General features: G+C 43.6%; 1 protein-coding gene across 1 annotated transcript in view; it reads right to left on the reverse strand.

Moving 5' to 3' along the window:
- LOC310791721 (glycogen debranching enzyme-like) overlaps positions 1-22,894 on the reverse strand; it is an 88,130-nt gene that overhangs the window by 51,980 nt on the left and 13,256 nt on the right. Inside the window, exons 3-5 of the mRNA XM_083653375.1 lie at positions 16,883-17,093; positions 7,895-8,064; positions 6,845-7,048 (exon numbers count right to left, since the gene is read on the reverse strand). Of these exons, the coding sequence (XP_083509501.1) occupies positions 6,845-7,048; positions 7,895-8,064; positions 16,883-17,093 (585 nt within the window). The remainder of the gene's footprint in view (positions 1-6,844; positions 7,049-7,894; positions 8,065-16,882; positions 17,094-22,894) is intronic.

Here is a 22,894-nt window from a genome sequence, read left to right on the forward strand (position 1 = left end):
CACACTGCGGTCCTGCATCACACTGCGGTCCTGCATCACACTGTGGTCCTGCATCACACTGCGGTCCTGCATATAGTCCTGCATCACACTGTGGTCCTGCATCACACTGTGGTCCTGCATTACACTGCGGTCCTGCATCACACTGTGGTCCTGCATTACACTGTGGTCCTGCATCACACTGTGGTCCTGCATTACACTGCGGTCCTGCATCACACTGTGGTCCTGCATTACACTGCGGTCCTGCATCACACTGTGGTCCTGCATTACACTGCGGTCCTGCATCACACTGTGGTCCTGCATTACACTGCGGTCCTGCATATAGTCCTGCATCACACTAGCTTCTGACCTATAGTCCTGCATCACACTAGCTTCTGACCTATAGTCCTGCATCACACTAGCTTCTGACCTATAGTCCTGCATCACACTAGCTTCTGACCTATAGTCCTGCATCACACTAGCTTCTGACCTATAGTCCTGCATCACACTAGCTTCTGACCTATAGTCCTGCATCACACTAGCTTCTGACCTATAGTCCTGCATCACACTAGCTTCTGACCTATAGTCCTGCATCACACTAGCTTCTGACCTATAGTCCTGCATCACACTAGCTTCTGACCTATAGTCCTGCATCACACTAGCTTCTGACCTATAGTCCTGCATCACACTAGCTTCTGACCTATAGTCCTGTTCCTCTTGTTGTGAAGCGCTCTGTGTGTTTTAAAAGGTTTTAATGACTTACTTTTTGGAGTGTAAATGTGAGACTTTTGAAGCACCTACAGACACCCTACAGACAGTCAGTCAGTGAGAGAGAGAGAGTCAGTCAGCCAAACATCAGTAAGTCACCGTTCAGTCGGTTGTTGACCTTTAGATCAGGTTCATGTCACCATTTGACCTTTTCTGGGTAAAGGAGGGAGGCGTAGAGGAAGACTAGAAGGGAGAACTAGGAGTAGAGAGCATTTAACCCAGGAGCTTTAGGCCTGGGATCCTTTCATTTCTAACCTATGGACCTTTTATATATAATAGAAATATTTTGCACGCCTCGCGCGCTCATTTATAGCGCCGTGCGCGTCGTCCTTATGTGATGTCCTTATAATAGTGAGATGATATCACTTTTATGGTAGTAGCATTCATTTTGTAATGAACCTATACCTACTGTATAACATGCTCTCCTCGATTACTGTTGATACATGAATGTTCCTGGGTCACAGCCAGTGGCGGACTGCATAATCGGGCACGTCGGGCAAATGCCCGGAGGCCTGGCCTGCCAATTTTTTTTTTTTTTTTTTGCAGGCCAGGCCAGGCCACTCACTGAACAGCAGGCCAGGCGCCGCCTACTGGTTTACTAGTGGTTTTATTGCTTTATTCAGGTTTAAAGTGGGTGCATCTCATTGTAAAATTGGACTTGGCCCAAATTGGGCTTCAAACGGCCCAAATTGGGCTTCAAACAGCCCAAATCTGGCTTCAAACGACCCAAATCTGGCTTCAAACGGCCCAAATTGGGCTTCAAATGGCTCAAATTGAGCTTCAAACGCCCCAAATTTTTCGCCGCCGGCACGTGCGTCGGCCCATATCGGCCTGGCCTGCTTGGTATCTAATGCCCGGCCTGAATTATGATCCCAGTCCGCCCCTGGTCACAGCAACTGTGAATACATTAATGTTCCTGGGTCACAGTAGATTACTGTGAATACATGAATGTTCCTGGGTCAGAGCAACTGTGAATACATGAATGTTCCTGGGTCACAGCAGCTGTGAATACATGAATGTTCCTGGGTCACAGCAGCTGTGAATGTTCCTGGGTCACAGCAGCTGTGAATACATGAATGTTCCTGGGTCACAGCAGCTGTGAATGTTCCTGGGTCACAGCAGCTGTGAATACATGAATGTTCCTGGGTCACAGCAGCTTTGAATACATGAATGTTCCTGGGTCACAGCAGCTGTGAATACATGAATGTTCCTGGGTCACAGCAGCTTTGAATACATGAATGTTCCTGGGTCACAGCAGCTGTGAATACATGAATGTTCCTGGGTCACAGCAGCTGTGAACACATGAATGTTCCTGGGTCACAGCAGATTACTGTGAATAACTGAATGTTCCTGGGTCACAGCAGATTACTGTGAATACATGAATGTTCCTGGGTCACAGCAGCTGTGAATACATGAATGTTCCTGGGTCACAGCAGCTGTGAATACATGAATGTTCCTGGGTCACAGCAGCTGTGAATACATGAATGTTCCTGGGTCACAGCAGCTGTGAATACATGAATGTTCCTGGGTCACAGCAGCTGTGAATACATGAATGTTCCTGGGTCACAGCAGCTGTGAATAACTGAATGTTCCTGGGTCACAGCAGATTACTGTGAATACATGAATGTTCCTGGGTCACAGCAGCTGTGAATACATGAATGTTCCTGGGTCACAGCAGCTGTGAATACATGAATGTTCCTGGGTCACAGCAGATTACTGTGAATACATGAATGTTCCTGGGTCACAGCAGCTGTGAATACATGAATGTTCCTGGGTCACAGCAGCTGTGAACACATGAATGTTCCTGGGTCACAGCAGCTGTGAATACATGCATGTTCCTGGGTCACAGCAGCTGTGAATACATGAATGTTCCTGGGTCACAGCAGCTGTGAATACATGAATGTTCCTGGGTCACAGCAGCTGTGAATACATGAATGTTCCTGGGTCACAGCAGATTACTGTGAATACATGAATGTTCCTGGGTCACAGCAGCTGTGAATACATGAATGTTCCTGGGTCACAGCAGCTGTGAACACATGAATGTTCCTGGGTCACAGCAGATTACTGTGAATACATGAATGTTCCTGGGTCACAGCAGCTGTGAACACATGAATGTTCCTGGGTCACAGCAGCTGTGAACACATGAATGTTCCTGGGTCACAGCAGCTGTGAACACATGAATGTTCCTGGGTCACAGCAGCTGTGAACACATGAATGTTCCTGGGTCACAGCAGGGGTTTATGTTCATCTATTGCTTTGGTGCTGTGGTTCTGACACATATTCTGAGCCTGTGTTTTCCAGTGATGTCCCCTTCCTCTCCTTCCTGTTCCTCCTGAGGGCTGGTAGCCGTACAGTACTCTATGGCCTGCTGCACCGCACTGCCTATTGACCAGTGGTTCTCAAAGTGGGGTCCGGGGACCCCCAGGGGGCCTTGAGGGGTTCCCCAGCAAAAAAGGAGAATCATCTATTTCCTCTATAATTCCATCCATAAGTAACACAGTGACAGAATGTATGACTATTTTGGTCATGGGTTTCATACACCTTCTGTAATACAACATCTAAAAGCAAAACAAATCGTATCAGATGGTTGACCGGACCCTGTGGCAAAATCTTATCAAATGGGGGTCCGCGGTCTAATCTGTGTCAGTTGAGGGGTCCTTGACGTGAAGATGTTTGAGAACCATTGGTCTATTCATCTGAGGCCAGTCTCTGGTTTAGCAGGCTGCTCACACACACTACATACTTCACTGTGTGTGTGTGTGTGTGTGTGTGTGTGTGTGAGAGAGAGAGAGAGAGAGAGAGAGAGAGAGAGAGAGAGAGAGAGAGAGAGAGAGAGAGAGAGAGAGAGAGAGAGAGAGAGAGAGAGAGAGAGAGAGAGGGAGAGAGAGAGAGAGAGAGAGATAATGTGCTTTGCCACTTCTCTGAAATTTACCAGTCTGTCAATCGGACTGGTACTCTACACTCAAAAAACATCTTAAGATCATTTTAACAAGGCTTTTAATCTTGAAGTGAGTCTTAAAATCTGACTTCAATGTGGGGGAAAAGCTCCAGTATTTGTTTCAACAATTTCCTTGAATCGAGTGACACTGACTAGTGCATTCCCGGGAATGCGCACGCCACAACTACGTGCAGACTTCCGGGGGTGTGCAGACCACAAATACGTGCAGACTTCCAGGGGTGTGCAGACCACAAATACGTGCAGACTTCCGGGGGTGTGCAGACCACAAATACGTGCAGACTTCCGGGGGTGTGCAGACCACAAATACGTGCAGACTTCCGGGGGTGTGCAGACCACAAATACGTGCAGACTTCCGGGGGTGTGCAGACCACAACTACGTGCAGACTTCCGGGGGTGTGCAGACCACAACTACGTGCAGACTTCCGGGGGTGTGCAGACCACAAATACGTGCAGAATTCCGGGGGTGTGCAGACCACAAATCAAATACGTGCAGACTTCCGGGGGTGTGCAGACCACAAATACGTGCAGACTTCCGGGGGTGTGCAGACCACAAATACGTGCAGACTTCCGGGGGTGTGCAGACCACAACTACATGCAGACTTCCGGGGGTGTGCAGACCACAACTACGTGCAGACTTCCGGGGGTGTGCAGACCACAAATACGTGCAGACTTCCGGGGGTGTGCAGACCACAAATACGTGCAGACTTCCGGGGGTGTGCAGACCACAAATACGTGCAGACTTCCGGGGGTGTGCAGACCACAAATACGTGCAGACTTCCGGGGGTGTGCAGACCACAAATACGTGCAGACTTCCGGGGGTGTGCAGACCACAACTCCACGACCAGACTTGACAAAAAAATGCTAATAAACAGCTTAAATTTGAGAAAATGGAAAAATCTGCTTCATCAGTGTCTGGCCTGTGCCAATGCTCAATGCAAGCGTGCAGTTTCAGATCGATTGGCCAACCCGTTGAGGAGGAGAGAGTATATAAGTTATATAAATAAAGTTTGAATTCCTGTACTTTTGAGACTTTTGAAGGACTCACAGACACCCTTAACAGTCAGTGAGCGAGTCAGTCATTTAACCGTTTCTGGGTAAAGGTCAGTATTAACTCATTTTGTAATGTTTCTTTCTTGGCGCTTTTACCCAGAACATGCTCTCCTCAATGACTGTGAAGTAGGGGTGTCACGATACACTAATTTCCCGATACGATACGATACACGATATTGGGTTCACGATAACGATACGATACGATATTTTAACAATATTTTTTTTAACAAAAGTAAATCATTTTTATGTATTTATTTATAATTTATTTAACCATGTGAGTCCCGTTGAAATCAAAACCTCTTTTCAAGGGAGCCCTGGGAAAATACTGGAAAAATAGTCAACAAATGCTGTTTTTGGAAATTGTTATTATAATAACTAGAAAACAACATGGAAGATAATGCTTCTCTTGCAATAGAATGTGTCAGACTGTCACAAACTAAATGTTTGTTGCATGGTGAAAGAAAAATAAAGTATACAATCTATTTCTTAAATAACTCATGCTCAATGGTCCCTAAACTTATGTAATCTTATGTACCCCTTGAGCTGTTTTGCCATGCCAGTAGTAGTCTACCCCCTCACTCATGCGTGTTGATTCTGCTAAATTTGTTCTATTATTATTCAGGAGCATTTTTTTTTTTTTTTTACATGATATAATTTTTTTCTGACGATACGCATATCGTGACGTTTCGATATCGCGACATATCGTGCGACCCCTACTGTGAAGACATGAATCCTCCTGGGTCACAGGGGAGGTGCTCTGCTTCTGACACAGGAACATATTCTGAGCGTGTGTTTTACTGCTGTCCTCCAGAGATGTCCAGAGAAGAGTGGATGAAAAGACTGATTCGACCTCAAGTCGTCACTGACCTGTATGAAGGGAGAGGTCAGTGGACTAGTGAGCCTGCTTTATCACACTTACCAGCCTATCAGCTCTTTGATCTGAGACCAGGACTGAAATTTATTTTTTTTACACGTAAGAACCAGGAAATGCAGGGATTTCTGGGTAAGCCTACAAAAATACATCATCCCTGTGGTACTCTATTCTGATCTTAACACATTCACTGCCAGCCGTTTTTCAATACTGTAGTTAGCTTCTGCCAGAGGGTTTTTTTGAGGATTCTGGCTCATCTTTCAAGAGCCGAGGATTCGTTTCTGTTAGGATTTTGTGAACACACAATATCTCAAAAGAACTAATAGAATGTGTGCTTTATCTGTCTAAAAGAGTTAGTTTGTAGAGTTAGTAGTTATGTAAGCATTAGCAGTTGAATACAGCATGGTTTCAGCGTCTGAAAATTTATTCAGAGATAAACGGCTTTTTGTGAAATTCGATAGAACAGTCACTTTAACCATTCATTTTTGGCATCAGTAAGACGTCAGACATCTAAACAATAGTTTTGAACAGTAATTTCCTCCATAACAGCAGGAAACCCCCCTCTACTTCAAACTCCTCCCTCCGTGTGTGTTCTTCTTGGCTGCAGCAGGCGTGTCACAAGCTCGTTTCTGTTGCTGCTGTAACCTCGCGTCACCAGGCTCACTGCTTTGCTGCTGCTGTGCCTGTCTGCTGGCGGCACAGCAGCTTCATCAAAGCTCTCAGAACCCCGCCACGGGGTTCTGAGAGCTTTGATGAAGCTTTTGCGATTCTGGTCTTATTTATGCTGCGTGTTTCAAAGTGTGTTCCACCCGTAATCTATTATGCAAATTTGCAAAACCCCACCGCCAGCTCCCAAGCGCGAAAGCGTTTTCGCCAATCCATTTTCATGAGAATGGCTTCCTCACACTGCTTTTTGCTTGCCTTCCTCTAGAATGGAGAGCACTGTCGCCACTTAGTGGGTCGGTGGAATGGGTTGTACACGTTCGGTAGCTCCAATATTTTTATAGGAGACGTGGGGGGCATTGATCCACGTAGCACGTTTTTTTTTGACGTCTCAACTCGTCGTTGGCAGTCAACCGCTGGATTTTTTTTGACGAGTCTACTCGCCATTGGCAGTGAACGTGTTAAGTCGCATTATTGAAGTGTGAAAAGATGACCGCCATTCGTAAAAAGAGGAAATCTTTTCTTTTTTCAAGTTTCTTTTTCCGTCTCCGACTCACCAGTGTGATTGTACACCACGTCGGTAATGCACAACATGTTCCATTCTTTCTTCATCATCTCCACCAGCGCCCCCACATCTGTCCAGGTGTAGCTCCGCCCCTGCGGGCTGAACTCGGGGTTAAAGGTCAGCTGGTCAGCCAATGAGTAGCAGGATCTGGACTCTCCCAGGGTCTGCAGCGGCGTCAAGTGGACCATGTTGTAACCTGCGAGAGAATAACACAGAGGTTCATGAAACACACGCGCACGCACACACACGCGCAAACACGCACGCGCGCGGTATGTATGTATGTACGTACATACATACATACATACATACATACATACATACATACATACATACATACGTATGTATGTATGTATAGATAGTCCAATAGTACTACTACTACTACTACTGCAACTCTTACTAATAGTATTGTGATACTGTATTGATTCCTGTGGGGAAATCATCCCACACACACACACACACACACACACACACACACACACACACACACACATACACACACAGATCCAGAGTAATGATTAATCACAACGCAGCCATGTGTGTTCAAGGTGAGTGTAAATATGCTTCAGACGTCTGTCTCTTTCTGTCTTCCACACAGCAAAGCTGCTTCAAAAGCACTCTTTTGAGAAGAAGATTGCTTTGTTTTTTTGTCTTCCTGGTTGCCAGCAAGCCTACGGAGCCCAGGAGGAGCAGGCACATATACATATATACTGTATATAGACAAATATATATTTCATGCTAATGAGCTCTAAGTGATGATGATAAAAACCAACCAATCAGGATAGAGACAATATTCTTGTCAATCGTTGTTGTTTTTTTACTAACAATAACACCACACCGTGGTCAGCAGGAAATGCCTTGATTTGTTTTTACCAGAAATAAAACTTGATTAACAAATCTCTATTATACCTTATCAAAAGCCACTAAATTAACCCTCTCTCTCTCTCTCTCTCTCTCTCTCTCTCATACTGTATATACACAAAGACATATCTCTCTCTCTCTCTCTCTCTCTCTCTCTTTCTTTCTTTCTTTCTTTCCTTCTTACCGGACTCCTTGGCGACTCGGAGTCTGTCCGGCCAGTCGTCCAGGCATCCCAGACATTTGGACAGGTATGTTTGGATGGTGATGCAGTCCAGCAACAAGACCTGGTCTTCTGCTCCAACACGAAGGACAGGGTCAACCAGGACGTAGCCTCCTCCTGACCGCTTTGTCTCTCTATGGACAAAGGATAAAAGAGCTGAGATACAATATCATATACCATAGGTTCATCTATCTATAGTCTAATGATGTGAATGTTGTTTTGCACTTTTAGATCAATAAAGAGAGAGTGAGACAATACTGCATGGATACAATCACACTATGCACTTGAACTAGACAGACATGATAATTGAATGATCTTTTAACCAAAGGACAAAGCCACAACAATTATATAATTGTGCACTGTGCGTCTAGCTTCCCAGATGCGTAGGTCAAGTTTTACACAGGATTACACACAGTTATACAGGTCTGAAAGAAGAGTATGGACACACATACACACACACCTGCCAACATTAGGCTGTGAAAAAGAGGACTCCTTTGAGAAGGGTTGGTACAAATCGATTCCTTAGGTCTTCTAGATTCATATGATACCAGAAACTTCACTCTGGCTTTAAAACTGAGCCTGCTGCAGCCTCCGAAGGTAAATGTTCCAAATTGTGATATTTCCAAAAGATCGCTATATTTCTGAAAATCGGACCAATCCAGCTACTCCTGATGGTTACTGCGTATGTCAAAACTATTTTCAGTAAAAAAAAAAAAAAAAAAATTGGGGTGGCAGCTGGGGTAGACTGGGCAGACCCCAGTAGATCCGCCCCCGAGTATATATGTAGATATGTAGGTGTATGTGTAGGAGTGGGGAGTGTGCGGGGGGGGGGAGCCAAGCAGAGGGAGGGAGGTTGGGTGGGAGAGAGGGAGGGGGGGGGGGGGTAGAGTGGACACGTGCCTCCCCAGTCCCGAGCCCCGCCCACTGGAAGGGGAGGGGGGGGGGGGGGCATGCCACGAGGCACAAGCGGAGAAAACAAAGCAAACCGGAACACAGGTCCCATGTTCAGAGTCATTATGGCCAAATTATGTTATTTAATATTTATGTATGTTTAATAGTCTTACATGCACACATGCATACACATATATACATGGGAGGGTGGGAGGATCACGCTACTACCCCCAGTTCCCCTCCCCACAGACAGGCGCCCCGACCGACCAGAGGAGGCCTTCTAGTGCAGCGACCAGGATGTATCCGTTTTGATATTTATTTACATTCCCCTTATCATCGTCATTGCTGCTGTCATTTTACACGTTCATTTATTTTTGGATTTTCTTTGATGTGGGAACATTACTCAGCGAGATGTCAGCTCCGCCCGTACCGCCCCCCCCCCCCCCCCCCCCCCCCCAACGCCACGCCCGGGACGGAGGCGCCCGTCGCAGCCTAGTCGCAACGGGCGACTAGTAAAATTATTAAAGTTAAATTATTAATGAGGGCAAATAGTGATGTAACGATAGCAGTGGGAATAATATCGATAATAAACAAGGATGTAATGTTGTCATTAGTTGAGCGGGCGAGCTGCGCAATATCTCTAGTTGATATAACACAACAGTGATTGAACCTATGGAAGCTTTTACATTTGCTGTTCTAAACATCTGGTGTCTGGTAGCTCTTTCCTAGGACAAAAATCCTCTGGCAAACAGGAAGTGATGCGTTTCATGTTTCTGATTGGTTTAGAATAAATATAATATATTTGTTACTGTAACTTTCTGTCTGGATGCTGCTTGAACAGGTCGCACTTGAAAATGAGATCTAGGTCTCAAGGTGATTCACCTGTATAAATAAAGGTTAAATAAAATAAAATAAATAGAAGAAGAGCTGGGTAGTTAGCATGAGCAGTGATAGCCACCATGGCGGAAGAGAGAAAACCTGCGACCTGCCTTCAGAACCTGCACACAGCCAGGACCCTGAAGCAACCTGCCTTCAGAACCTGCACACAGCCAGGACCCTGAAGCAACCTGCCTTCAGAACCTGCACACAGCCAGGACCCTGAAGCAACCTGCCTTCAGAACCTGCACTCAGCCAGGACCCTGAAGCAACCTGCCTTCAGAACCTGCACACAGCCAGGACCCTGAAGCAACCTGCCTTCAGAACCTGCACACAGCCAGGACCCTGAAGCAACCTGTCATCAGAACCTGCACACAGCCAGGACCCTGAAGCAACCTGCCTTCAGGACCTGCACACAGCCAGGACCCTGAAGCAACCTGCCATCAGAACCTGCACACAGCCAGGACCCTGAAGCAACCTGCCATCAGAACCTGCACACAGCCAGGACACTGAAGCAACCTGCCTTCAGAACCTGCACACAGCCAGGACCCTGAAGCAACCTGCCATCAGAACCTGCACACAGCCAGGACACTGAAGCAACCTGCCTTCAGGACCTGCACACAGCCAGGACCCTGAAGCAACCTGCCTTCAGAACCTGCACACAGCCAGGACCCTGAAGCAACCTGTCATCAGAACCTGCACACAGCCAGGACACTGAAGCAACCTGCCTTCAGGACCTGCACACAGCCAGGACACTGAAGCAACCTGCCATCAGAACCTGCACACAGCCAGGACACTGAAGCAACCTGTCATCAGGACCTGCACACAGCCAGGACCCTGAAGCAACCTGCCTTCAGAACCTGCACACAGCCAGGACCCTGAAGCAACCTGCCTTCAGAACCTGCACACAGCCAGGACCCTGAAGCAACCTGCCATCAGAACCTGCACACAGCCAGGACCCTGAAGCAACCTGCCTTCAGAACCTGCACAGCCAGGATGCTGAAGCAACCTGCCTTCAGAACCTGCACACAGCCAGGACACTGAAGCAACCTGCCTTCAGGACCTGCACACAGCCAGGACACTGAAGCAACCTGCCTTCAGAACCTGCACACAGCCAGGACACTGAAGCAACCTGCCTTCAGAACCTGCACACAGCCAGGACCCTGAAGCAACCTGCCTTCAGAACCTGCACACAGCCAGGACCCTGAAACAACCTGCCATCAGAACCTGCACACAGCCAGGACCCTGAAGCAACCTGCCATCAGAACCTGCACAGCCAGGATGCTGAAGCAACCTGCCTTCAGGACCTGCACACAGCCAGGACACTGAAGCAACCTGCCTTCAGGACCTGCACACAGCCAGGACACTGAAGCAACCTGCCTTCAGAACCTGCACACAGCCAGGACACTGAAGCAACCTGCCTTCAGAACCTGCACACAGCCAGGACCCTGAAGCAACCTGCCTTCAGAACCTGCACACAGCCAGGACCCTGAAGCAACCTGCCATCAGAACCTGCACACAGCCAGGACCCTGAAGCAACCTGCCTTCAGAACCTGCACAGCCAGGATGCTGAAGCAACCTGCCTTCAGAACCTGCACACAGCCAGGACCCTGAAGCAACCTGCCTTCAGAACCTGCACACAGCCAGGACCCTGAAGCAACCTGCCTTCAGAACCTGCACACAGCCAGGACACTGAAGCAACCTGCCTTCAGAACCTGCACACAGCCAGGACACTGAAGCAACCTGTCATCAGAACCTGCACACAGCCAGGACCCTGAAGCAACCTGCCATCAGAACCTGCACACAGCCAGGACACTGAAGCAACCTGCCCTCTAGTGATGCGCGGGTCACCCAGAACCCGCCGGGGTCCGGCGGGCTGGGCCGCCCCGCAGGCGGGCTGGGTTGGCAAATTATGAAAATATCGCGGGTGCAGGCGGGGCAGGCTCAGAACGTGACAAAGCAACATTATTAAATAATTTAGAGCAGTGAAACACGCAGAGTAATTAACCTTAAAGACGTGAACTCTCTCTCACACGTAGGTACACACAATCAGACAGACTCCTGCTGCACTCTCTATAGCCTACATGGAGTAAAGAAACGCTTCAATGAGGTAGCCTATGTGCTCTCAAAACAAACATTTTGGAAGCATTATTCGCTGTAATTATTATTTGAAGTGTCCATCAAACTAATGCCACCGCAGATTTTCTGTTGTGGACTCGACTGTGATCTATTTGTCAAATTTACTGCAACGTGAGTAGGCTGTGAACAATTGAGAGCGCATGAGGTAATTAACTTATTGAGTGCCATGGACGAACATGTTCGTCATTTCGTTTAGTAACGTAGAGTGCCAAGGACGAACATGTTCGTCAATTGCGTTTTTTGACGGGGGGATGTCGATCTAAGCCTCTTACATCGCCTCTTACAATATGGGCGCTATTGAATGTGTCTAACCTATTTTACAGAACCCTTAGGTGGCGACAGTGCTCTCCAGATTAGACAAAGGCCAGGAGAAAAGAGAGAAGAAGTCATGAGGAAACGGAAATCGCATCGATATGCTTGAAGCATAACGTTAGCTGTGCCTGTCAACAGCAGTCATCTGCTGCCACAATTGAGCCCCATCCGTGTCCGCTGCGATAGCCCATCCATATGATTTAGTTGCCGACACGGCGACACCAGCGTCTTTCTGAAAAGTTACATTATTCTCAGCTGGGAGCCGGGGACACGCTGTAAAAAAGCGGGGGGATGCAGCGGACTTTTCAGTGCAGATCAAACTCAGAGCAAACCGCAGCAGAGACACTCCTCCCACCACGGAGGAGGAGGAGGAGGGGGGTGGGGCACGCAGGGCACTACAGCATACAACCATTGACAGTACACACAGACCCAGGCAGCAGCAGGCTCGATGCATAGAGAGCAAACAAGCTAGAATAGGCTATCTGATGCCCACCAGCAGTAAATCAAGACCAGCAAGAAGGTGTAGGGTCTGCGCACGCAGGGGCCAGCGCTGCTGGTTGCAGCTAAAAAATATTATTTGGCCAAACAAAATTCCTTTGTTTTCACTCTTTTATTGAAGGAAATTATTTTTGAGGTGTCATTATATCAGAAAATATTAGCTTCAGAGTCAATGATGTGCTTGAAATGTTTAATTTCACAAAAGGCTCATTATCTCAGCTTCTAGAAAAAAATTGCTGTTTTTGGTTAAATCAAGCTATCTTCTCCGGCTCATAACTAAAGAAGGGAAAATGGGATCAATAAACTTTTTTTTGCAGATGATAGAAGATAGTCTCCTCGTTCTTTGTGCGTGTTCGGTGTTTACATAGTAATATCAGACAATATTCTGTGGGGCTCGAGAAATCACTGAAAACGCTCTGAAACTCTGGCACTGGGAGCGTCCGTTCTCCAAAAGTGGCTGGCACTCAATGAGTTAAAAGAAATCAGACAGCGAGTCTAGCCGTATCTGCAAGCCGTCTGCACACCTGCTGCACTACTACGTTTAGTAGCCTACTACTGCAACATGGCCAATTGAGAGCGCATGAGGTAATTAAAAGAAATGGGGAAGAATAAGAACTGTTTCTGTAGCCTGCCTAGTGCCTACCTCTACCTGCTACCTCCATTTGAAACACTGCGGTCACGCCATCCGCACTTTGGGGAAGCGTAGTCGCGCTATCTGAAGACCATGGATTCATTGAAAAAAGACCGACATGAAAAGAGCCGCGCAACTCATCCAGAGCAGTAGGCTACAACTGTTGTCGCGCAGGCAGCATGTGAGTGTCTGTGTGTGTGTGTGTGTGTGTGTGTGTGTGTGTGTGTGTGTGTGTGTGTGAGAGAGAGAGGGGGGAGAGAGACAGAGTTATTAGCTACTTTGCACACCTTGGAAGCTCCGCTGTGCTCCTCCTGAGTCCGGAGACATATTACATTAAATTGGCCGTTGCGGGCTGCTGGGTTGGGCTGGGTTCGGAATTTTCAGATATTTTAACGGGCTGGGCGGGGCGGGCTGGCTCCAATGACGGGTTGGGTTGGGGCGGGCCTTAAAAAACCCTGACCCGCGCATCACTACTGCCCTCCCTTCATGGCTCCTCCCACCCTGGCCACAAACTCTTCAAAACACTCCCCCTCGGCAAGAGACTGAGGTCTGTGAAGACCGGAACCTCTCGCCACAAGAACAGCTTCTTCCCAACCGCCATCGGCCTCACCAACAAGGCCCGATGTGAATATATATACGTGTGTGTGTGTGTGTGTGTGTGTGTGTGTGTGTGTGTGTGTGTGTGTGTGTGTGTGTGTGTGTGTGTGTGTGTGTGTGTGTGAATAGCTATGGTATGTTTTGAATTCGATAGGAAATGAACTTGGACAATGAATGAAAAATGCTATATACTATATTGCATAATTAACCAATCAGGAGCTTGTCTTGTTGTATTTTAAGTTTTTGTCTGTTTTCGGAGGTATGTTGTTGTGTGTTATGATGTAAGTTATGATGTAAGTTGTCACAACTGTCACGTTGTATAGTCTGTTTTGTGGACCCCAGGAAGAATAGCTGTGGGGATGTAAATAAAACTTGAAAAACGTGAAACTTATCTCTGAATATTATGGCCGCTAGTACTGCTACGCTGCATACTTACACTAAGACAAATGAGTATTAGTAACTAATTAGTATGTAATCTATGCTGCATACTTAAACAAAGACAAATTAGTATTAGTAACTAATTAATAACTGATTAGTATGTAATCTTGCATATTGTGGCAAGAAAAGTGATTCTGATTCTGAACCGAGAAGCTCAAACTTCAACGGAAAATACAAGCTCCGCCCATTCTGTTTGATTGACAGGTGATCTGTGCAAAGTGCATTGCAGAAACACGGCAGCGATGAGCGCTCAGCACCAAAGATGGGCGACTAAATGTCACAGATGACCACTTTAACCGCTGCAATACTACATGACATCATCTAATAGATCTCTGCATGTCCAGCTACTATCATGTCACACTGATGTCAGTCTGACATGATTTTATGGCATGTATATAGTTTCATCCATGACCAAATTAGCATCCATATGACCCTGCTAGTTATGTCATACAGTATACATTGCGTTCTCTTGTGCAACACTGCCTCGTCAACTGCTATAAATCAAATGCTTAGTGGAGAGTTGCAAAATGGCTGCTAAAGAAGTAATTATACTAGGAGTTGGCGTACAGAACAACCTACAGGGCAACAGAACATCCTATTGTTCATGATCAAATCTAAGGGTGCTTTCACACTGGCGCCCCCCAGGTACCGTTCCCGAGCACACTTGTCCCCAAATTGACCCCAGGCCCGGAACGTTTGACGAGTGTGAACGTTGCGTTCCGTTCCGTTCCCGGGTGCGGAACGGGGAACCGTGACAGGGTCCACTTGAAAAGGTGGTCTGGGGAGCGCTTTGGCGTGCCCGGGCACAGAACACTTGCGAATGTGAACTTCCGTACCGAACCACATCGACGCACGGGTGAGCATACACTCTGCAAGTGTTCCGTTCCGATCCCGAGGACGGAAGAAATGTTGTAATGTGAAAGCTGACCAGCGGGGGGGGGGGGGGGCGGGGGGGGGTTCAATCGTACTCGGGCACGGCACGGAACGGAACGGACCGAAAAGCAATGGTTCCCAGTGAGAAAGCACCCAATGCAATTAGTGTTGTCACGGTACTCGGTACTTCGGTACTTGGACGGTACTACATTGCTACGGTACTGAACGGGACCTGTTTTTCATGGTACCGAGGGTACCGAATTTACTATTTAGTTTGCCACCATGGCTTGGCTTCATGGACCCAGCCGCCAGCTAACGTTAGCCTGTCTGCCTGATCAACATACATACATTACATATACTGCGCATACGCGTGATTTCTAACCCCACATAGGATAAGCAATAACCACGCCCTGTGGCGCCTGGATTGGCCAGGAGCAACACTGAAGGGCACGCACAGGCAGCGAAGATAATGGCTAACAGCTACAGCAGGAGTGGCTGCTCCTGTCCGATTCCAACAACTCAACTTGTTGAGAAGAAGAATGCAAAGAGTCGCATTTGGAAATATCAGTCCCCAAAGTCCCATCTGCAAAAAGTGTGAAAGGGAGTTCCAAACCAAACTGGGTAGCACATCCAATCTCGCCAAGCAGCTGAAAGACAGGCACCCAGACCTGTTCAAATGATTCAAGGTGGGTTACTTCTTTCAAACGGTGTAAAATAACACGTTTAACAACATATCAAACAGACCTTATCCTGTCACATTCGTTTTTGAGATAGCTGGCAATGCATTGTGTAACCAAAAAACGTTTGCGCTAACGTTAACGTAACGTGTTTTGTAATGGAATCATTATGGGACCCGGCTAATACCTGGTACAGCGTTAGCTAGCATAGTGTAACACGAGTGCAATGCAATGTTTGTAATGGAAACATTATGGGACACGGCTAATAGCCGAACTTAGCCATAGTTCAACATGTCATGGCATCAAAATAAATACAAGCTTCTTTCGGGTGAAACATGTCCGTGAATTAAAACTAGCTACATAAAATTGCTTGCACTCTACATGTGTGTATGTGCAGTTCTCTTTATCATCTCTTTATTTTAGTAAATCTCACTGACGTTACTTTCCATTTAACAGTATGCGAGAGATGAAGATGAAGAGGAAGGCACAAGTCGCGGAGCCCAAAAGACCACCCAGCAGACAATTCCTGATGTTTTTGAAAAGCAGAGGAAATATGACAAGAACTCACATGAAGCAAGAAAGTGTGATAGGGCATTGGCAGAATTCCTATGCATCGATCAAATACCAATATACACCGTTGAGAAAAAAAAAGGATTCCAGCAATTCTGTGAAATAAATTAAATTATAATATTTAATATAATAATACAATTAAATACTTGAGGGCTTCATGTGTTGCACTGTCTGTACTCACTGCCATACATAGTTGAATGTAAGAAGTAAGCAGAAGCACATTGTTTTGTTTTAAAGTTGAAGCCTACATGCCATTTGTTAATTGGAAATGGTTGCATACTTTAATAAAGGAGAATATTGTAACGAATATGTTCAAGAAATATCAGTCTGTTTTTTTTACCGTGGTACCGAAATTGGTACCGAGTACCGTGGAAATTCACTAGTACCGGTACCGACTACTGAATTATTGGTACCGTGACAACACTAAATGCAATATGAGGAGGGTCTTACCCATATCCAAAGTAGTACTGGTAGGACCCGGCTATCTTGAGGTCCAGACAGCAGAACTTGTCGGAGTCGTCCTCCCTTCCTGTCGGGTTGTTCCACGGCAAAACACGGAAGGTGTTCCGCTCAAAGCGCTGCCCGTCAGCCGGGTAGTTAGTGTGCACCCACACATTCCTGCCCTGGAGACTCGGGCCCAGGCGGAACTGAAGCTCAAAGCCTGAGGAGGAGGACACACATTTTGATTTGACTTACAGTATGTCCAGATGGTTTTTTTAAATACCATGTAGAGACGTGCCACTAATATGCTTAAGGAAGTATAATCTCATCTTGTTTGGGCAGGTTGTCCCTCCAACTTCCTCTTTGCATTGATGAAGCAATTTACTTGACTTCTTCGTACTTTTGTGCACATGAAAAAAGAAGTAAAAAAACGTCCCGCCTTTGTCAAAGTTCCACGTGAGAAACTGTCAAATTAAGAGCAGAAGTGCGTTCACATCCATTTCCTGCATTGCTGCAGATTGACTACAGTCATTTAGGACCGACTCAATTAGGACTGGCCAAAGTGTCTTCATTTCGTTTTTACAAATCCTCATGTGCAGAACATACAAACACCTTCAGACAGATGCCTGTGCATGCAAACACAGGCAAACACACTAAAACTCCTCAAAAGTCCCCAATAATATTGACGTTTAGCTTGTGCAAAGGTTTGACATTTTACGGACATTTTCGAACGATTTATTTTTGTTGTTAACAGGTGCAGGACACCGTTGCACTGTGCCTAAGTAGGTGGAAAGAATTTTTTTTATGCACAGAGATTTTCCTCAAATGCCGAAAAATATTCAAACTGTATTGATGTTGAATGTAGCTCTATGGAAACAAAGTGGACTTCCTCCACACAGGCATGCTGAGAGAAGGCTCTGCTGTTCTCAAGTCAAACAAATGGAATAGGAAGAGAAGCAGTTGACTTGCAACAGTAAGGCATGGTGGTGGTGAGATCCTTCAGAATCAGAACGACAGTCTGTCTATATATAGGCTGCTTTAGTAGCCAGCACACAAAATCCCTATCAGGTTCAGAGTGCTGGAAATGTCAAATGCTACACTTACACTTACACTCTGCTAGACAACTAGCCGCTCCTATCTGCTACTACATCCATTAGGGCTGTGAATCTTCACTGGCCTCACGATTCGATTACGATTCAGAGGGCTACGATTCGATTACGATTCAGAGGGCTACGATTCGATTCGATTACGATTCAGAGGGCTACGATTCGATTCGATTACGATTCAGAGGGCTAAGATTCTATTCGATTACGATTCAGAGGGCTACGATTCGATTACGATTCAGAAGGCTACGATTCGATTCGATTACGATTCAGAGGGCTACGATTCGATTCGATTACGATTCAGAGGGCTAAGATTCGATTCGATTACGATTCAGAGGGCTAAGATTCGATTCGATTATGATTCAGAGGGCTACGATTTGATTTGATTCGATTACGATTATCGATGCATCTCGATGCATCTTAAATCGATGCATCACTTTTTTCCCCAATACATGATTGATTTTTTCTCACTTTCTTTTTTCCCACTGTTTGGCTACTTTTAAAATAAAAGTGCATTTGGAATTGCATTGTATTATGATCCAAATAAACAACTGCATGTACTTCCATTATATTTTATTTGATTATTTAAAAAAAATAATAATAATAATAATAATAATAATAATAATAATAATAATAATAATAATAATAATAATCGATTTTTGGCATTTGTGAATCAATGCAGAATCGTGCACGTCCGCATCGCGATGCATCTTATAATCGATTATTTTTGACACCCCTAACATCCATCAACCACTTGAATCTTAGTTAATCGTTAATAGATGATCTTAAGGCCTTTACACATCAACAGTAATGTTAATAAACGTGACGGAAATTCAGAATCATTGCCAGGTGGATTATTCATCCAAATACTGTACATTTTGCGGTGAAATTAAATAGGTTCTATCCACCTCATTTCGAGATGCCATGATGCCTTATGGGTGCTTCTTCCAGTGTAATCCTCCCAGACCCCCGTTACGTTGCTGACACAGACACAACATACTGTATGTAGCCCGTAGATCTCCGTGAAGTGAGCAACACTCTCCCACAGTTTGACTTCCGGTTTAGCGATTTGAACCCTAAACCCCCGTAGCGCGTCCAGCTTGGCAAAAATCTCGTCGATAAATATCCAGAGTTGTTCAAAGAGCAACAGAAATAGCGGATGTGATAGATACAATTATTACTAGGGGTGGGGGAAAAAATCGATTCACCTAAGTATCGCAATTTTTAATGTCACGATTTTTTGGATCGATCTTTTATTCCAGAATCGATAATCGCAAATTAAAAAAAAAAAAATTTTTTTTTTTTTTTTTTTTTTTTGGGTGCTTGCAGTCAGGCCACTCACTGAACAGCAGGCCAGGCGCCGCCTACTGGTTTACTAGTGGTTTTATTACTTTATTAGTTAGTCTGAAGTAATAATTACACTTCAGGGTTAAAGTGGGTGCATCTCATTGTAAAATTGGACTTCAAACGGCCCAAATCTGGCTTCAAACGGCCCAAATTTCACGCGCGTTGGCCCATATCGGCCTGGCCTGCTTGGTATCTAATGCCCGGCCTGAATTATGATCCCAGTCCGCCCCTGTTTTTAACTATATCGCCCAGCCCTACTCATGATATATAATATACAGTCTCTAGTGTATGATTCAACTTTTCCCATGTTCTAATCTAGTGTAAAAAAGCAAACAAACTGAAAAAAAAAAAAAAAAAAAAAAAAAAAAAATCGCAATAAATCGTAATATCGAATCGCAATAATCGTAGAATCGCAATACTTAAGAATCGCAATATAAATCGAATCGGCACCCAAGAATCGTGATAGTATCGAATCGGGAGATAAGTGAATCGCCACAGCCCTAATTATTACATTCTCTCAAATAAGTCGTCAAACGAGTGTATTTATTGTGACAAGCAACTTTTCCCCCCCAGCGTCGGAGTTTTAACGAGGAAATGCGCAAGCTGCAACAATCAATCACGTTCTAGATCGGACCTTGCACCCATAATTATTTTACAGCGGGGCATTCAAAAATAAGGTGGATACCATATCGGCAGAAATGTTCGTTTCGGGCCGACGCAATATTTCATTTTAAAGCAGAGGTGCCCAAATTATTTCCTATGAAGGGCCAAAATTAATCTGGATGGATGGCCGTGGGCCAAAAATAAATGATGTTATGTGAAATTACATTAAAATATATTATTTTATGGACAATTTACATTCTAAATCTAAAATAGGTCTTCTACTTTCATAATAGGCAAAATTATGCATCCCTAAACTCTATATTATTATGCATCCCTAAACTCTATGTTATTATGCATCCCTAAACTCTATATTATTATGCATCCCTAAACTCTATATTATTATGCATCCCTAAACTCTATATTATTATGCATCCCTAAACTCAATATTATTATGCATCCCTAAACTCTATATTATTATGCATCCCTAAACTCTATGTTATTATGCATCCCTAAACTCTATATTATTATGCATCCCTAAACTCTATATTATTATGCATCCCTAAACTCAATATTATTATGCATCCCTAAACTCAATATAATTATGCATCCCTAAACTCTATATTATTATGCATCCCTAAACTCTATATTATTATGCATCCCTAAACTCTATATTATTATGCATCCCTAAACTCTATATTATTATGCATCCCTAACTCAATATAATTATGCATCCCTAAACTCTATATTATTATGCATCCCTAACTCAATATAATTATGCATCCCTAAACTCTATATTATTATGCATCCCTAAACTCTATGTTATTATGCATCCCTAAACTCTATGTTATTATGCATCCCTAAACTCTATATTATTATGCATCCCTAACTCAATATAATTATGCATCCCTAAACTCTATATTATTATGCATCCCTAAACTCTATATTATTATGCATCCCTAAACTCAATATTATTATGCATCCCTAAACTCAATATAATTATGCATCCCTAAACTCTATATTATTATGCATCCCTAACTCAATATAATTATGCATCCCTAAACTCTATATTATTATGCATCCCTAAACTCTATATTATTATGCATCCCTAACTCAATATAATTATGCATCCCTAAACTCTATATTATTATGCATCCCTAAACTCAATATAATTATGCATCCCTAAACTCAATATAATTATGCATCCCTAACTCAATATAATTATGCATCCCTAAACTCTATATTATTATGCATCCCTAAACTCTATGTTATTATGCATCCCTAAACTCTATGTTATTATGCATCCCTAAACTCTATATTATTATGCATCCCTAACTCAATATAATTATGCATCCCTAAACTCTATATTATTATGCATCCCTAAACTCTATATTATTATGCATCCCTAAACTCAATATTATTATGCATCCCTAAACTCAATATAATTATGCATCCCTAAACTCTATATTATTATGCATCCCTAACTCAATATAATTATGCATCCCTAAACTCTATATTATTATGCATCCCTAAACTCTATATTATTATGCATCCCTAAACTCTATATTATTATGCATCCCTAAACTCTATGTTATTATGCATCCCTAAACTCTATATTATTATGCATCCCTAAACTCAATATTATTATGCATCCCTAAACTCTATATTATTATGCATCCCTAAACTCTATATTATTATGCATCCCTAAACTCTATATTATTATGCATCCCTAAACTCAATATAATTATGCATCCCTAAACTCTATGTTATTATGCATCCCTAACTCTATATTATTATGCATCCCTAAACTCTATATTATTATGCATCCCTAAACTCTATATTATTATGCATCCCTAAACTCTATATAATTATGCATCCCTAAACTCTATGTTATTATGCATCCCTAACTCTATATTATTATGCATCCCTAAACTCTATATTATTATGCATCCCTAAACTCTATATTATTATGCATCCCTAAACTCTATATTATTATGCATCCCTAAACTCTATATTATTATGCATCCCTAAACTCTATATTATTATGCATCCCTAAACTCTATATTATTATGCATCCCTAAACTCTATATTATTATGCATCCCTAAACTCTATATTATTATGCATCCCTAAACTCTATATTATTATGCATCCCTAACTCAATATAATTATGCATGCCTAAACTCAATATTATTATGCATCCCTAACTCAATATAATTATGCATCCCTAACTCTATGTTATTATGCATCCCTAAACTCTATATTATTATGCATCCCTAAACTCTATATTATTATGCATCCCTAAACTCTATATTATTATGCATCCCTAACTCTATATTATTATGCATCCCTAAACTCTATATTATTATGCATCCCTAAACTCTATATTATTATGCATCCCTAAACTCTATATTATTATGCATCCCTAAACTCTATATTATTATGCATCCCTAACTCTATATTATTATGCATCCCTAAACTCTATATTATTATGCATGCCTAAACTCTATATTATTATGCATCCCTAACTCTATATTATTATGCATCCCTAAACTCTATATTATTATGCATCCCTAACTCTATATTATTATGCATCCCTAAACTCTATATTATTATGCATCCCTAACTCTATATTATTATGCATCCCTAAACTCTATATTATTATGCATCCCTAACTCTATATTATTATGCATCCCTAAACTCTATATTATTATGCATGCCTAAACTCTATATTATTATGCATCCCTAACTCTATATAATTATGCATCCCTAAACTATATTATTATGCATCCCTAAACTCTATATTATTATGCATCCCTAAACTCTATATTATTATGCATCCCTAACTCTATATTATTATGCATCCCTAAACTCTATATTATTATGCATCCCTAAACTCTATATTATTATGCATCCCTAACTCTATATTATTATGCATCCCTAAACTCTATATTATTATGCATCCCTAACTCT

Source organism: Poromitra crassiceps (assembly GCF_964638095.1).
Source record: "Poromitra crassiceps genome assembly, chromosome: 17".
NCBI classification, from domain to species: Eukaryota; Metazoa; Chordata; class Actinopteri; order Beryciformes; family Melamphaidae; genus Poromitra; species Poromitra crassiceps.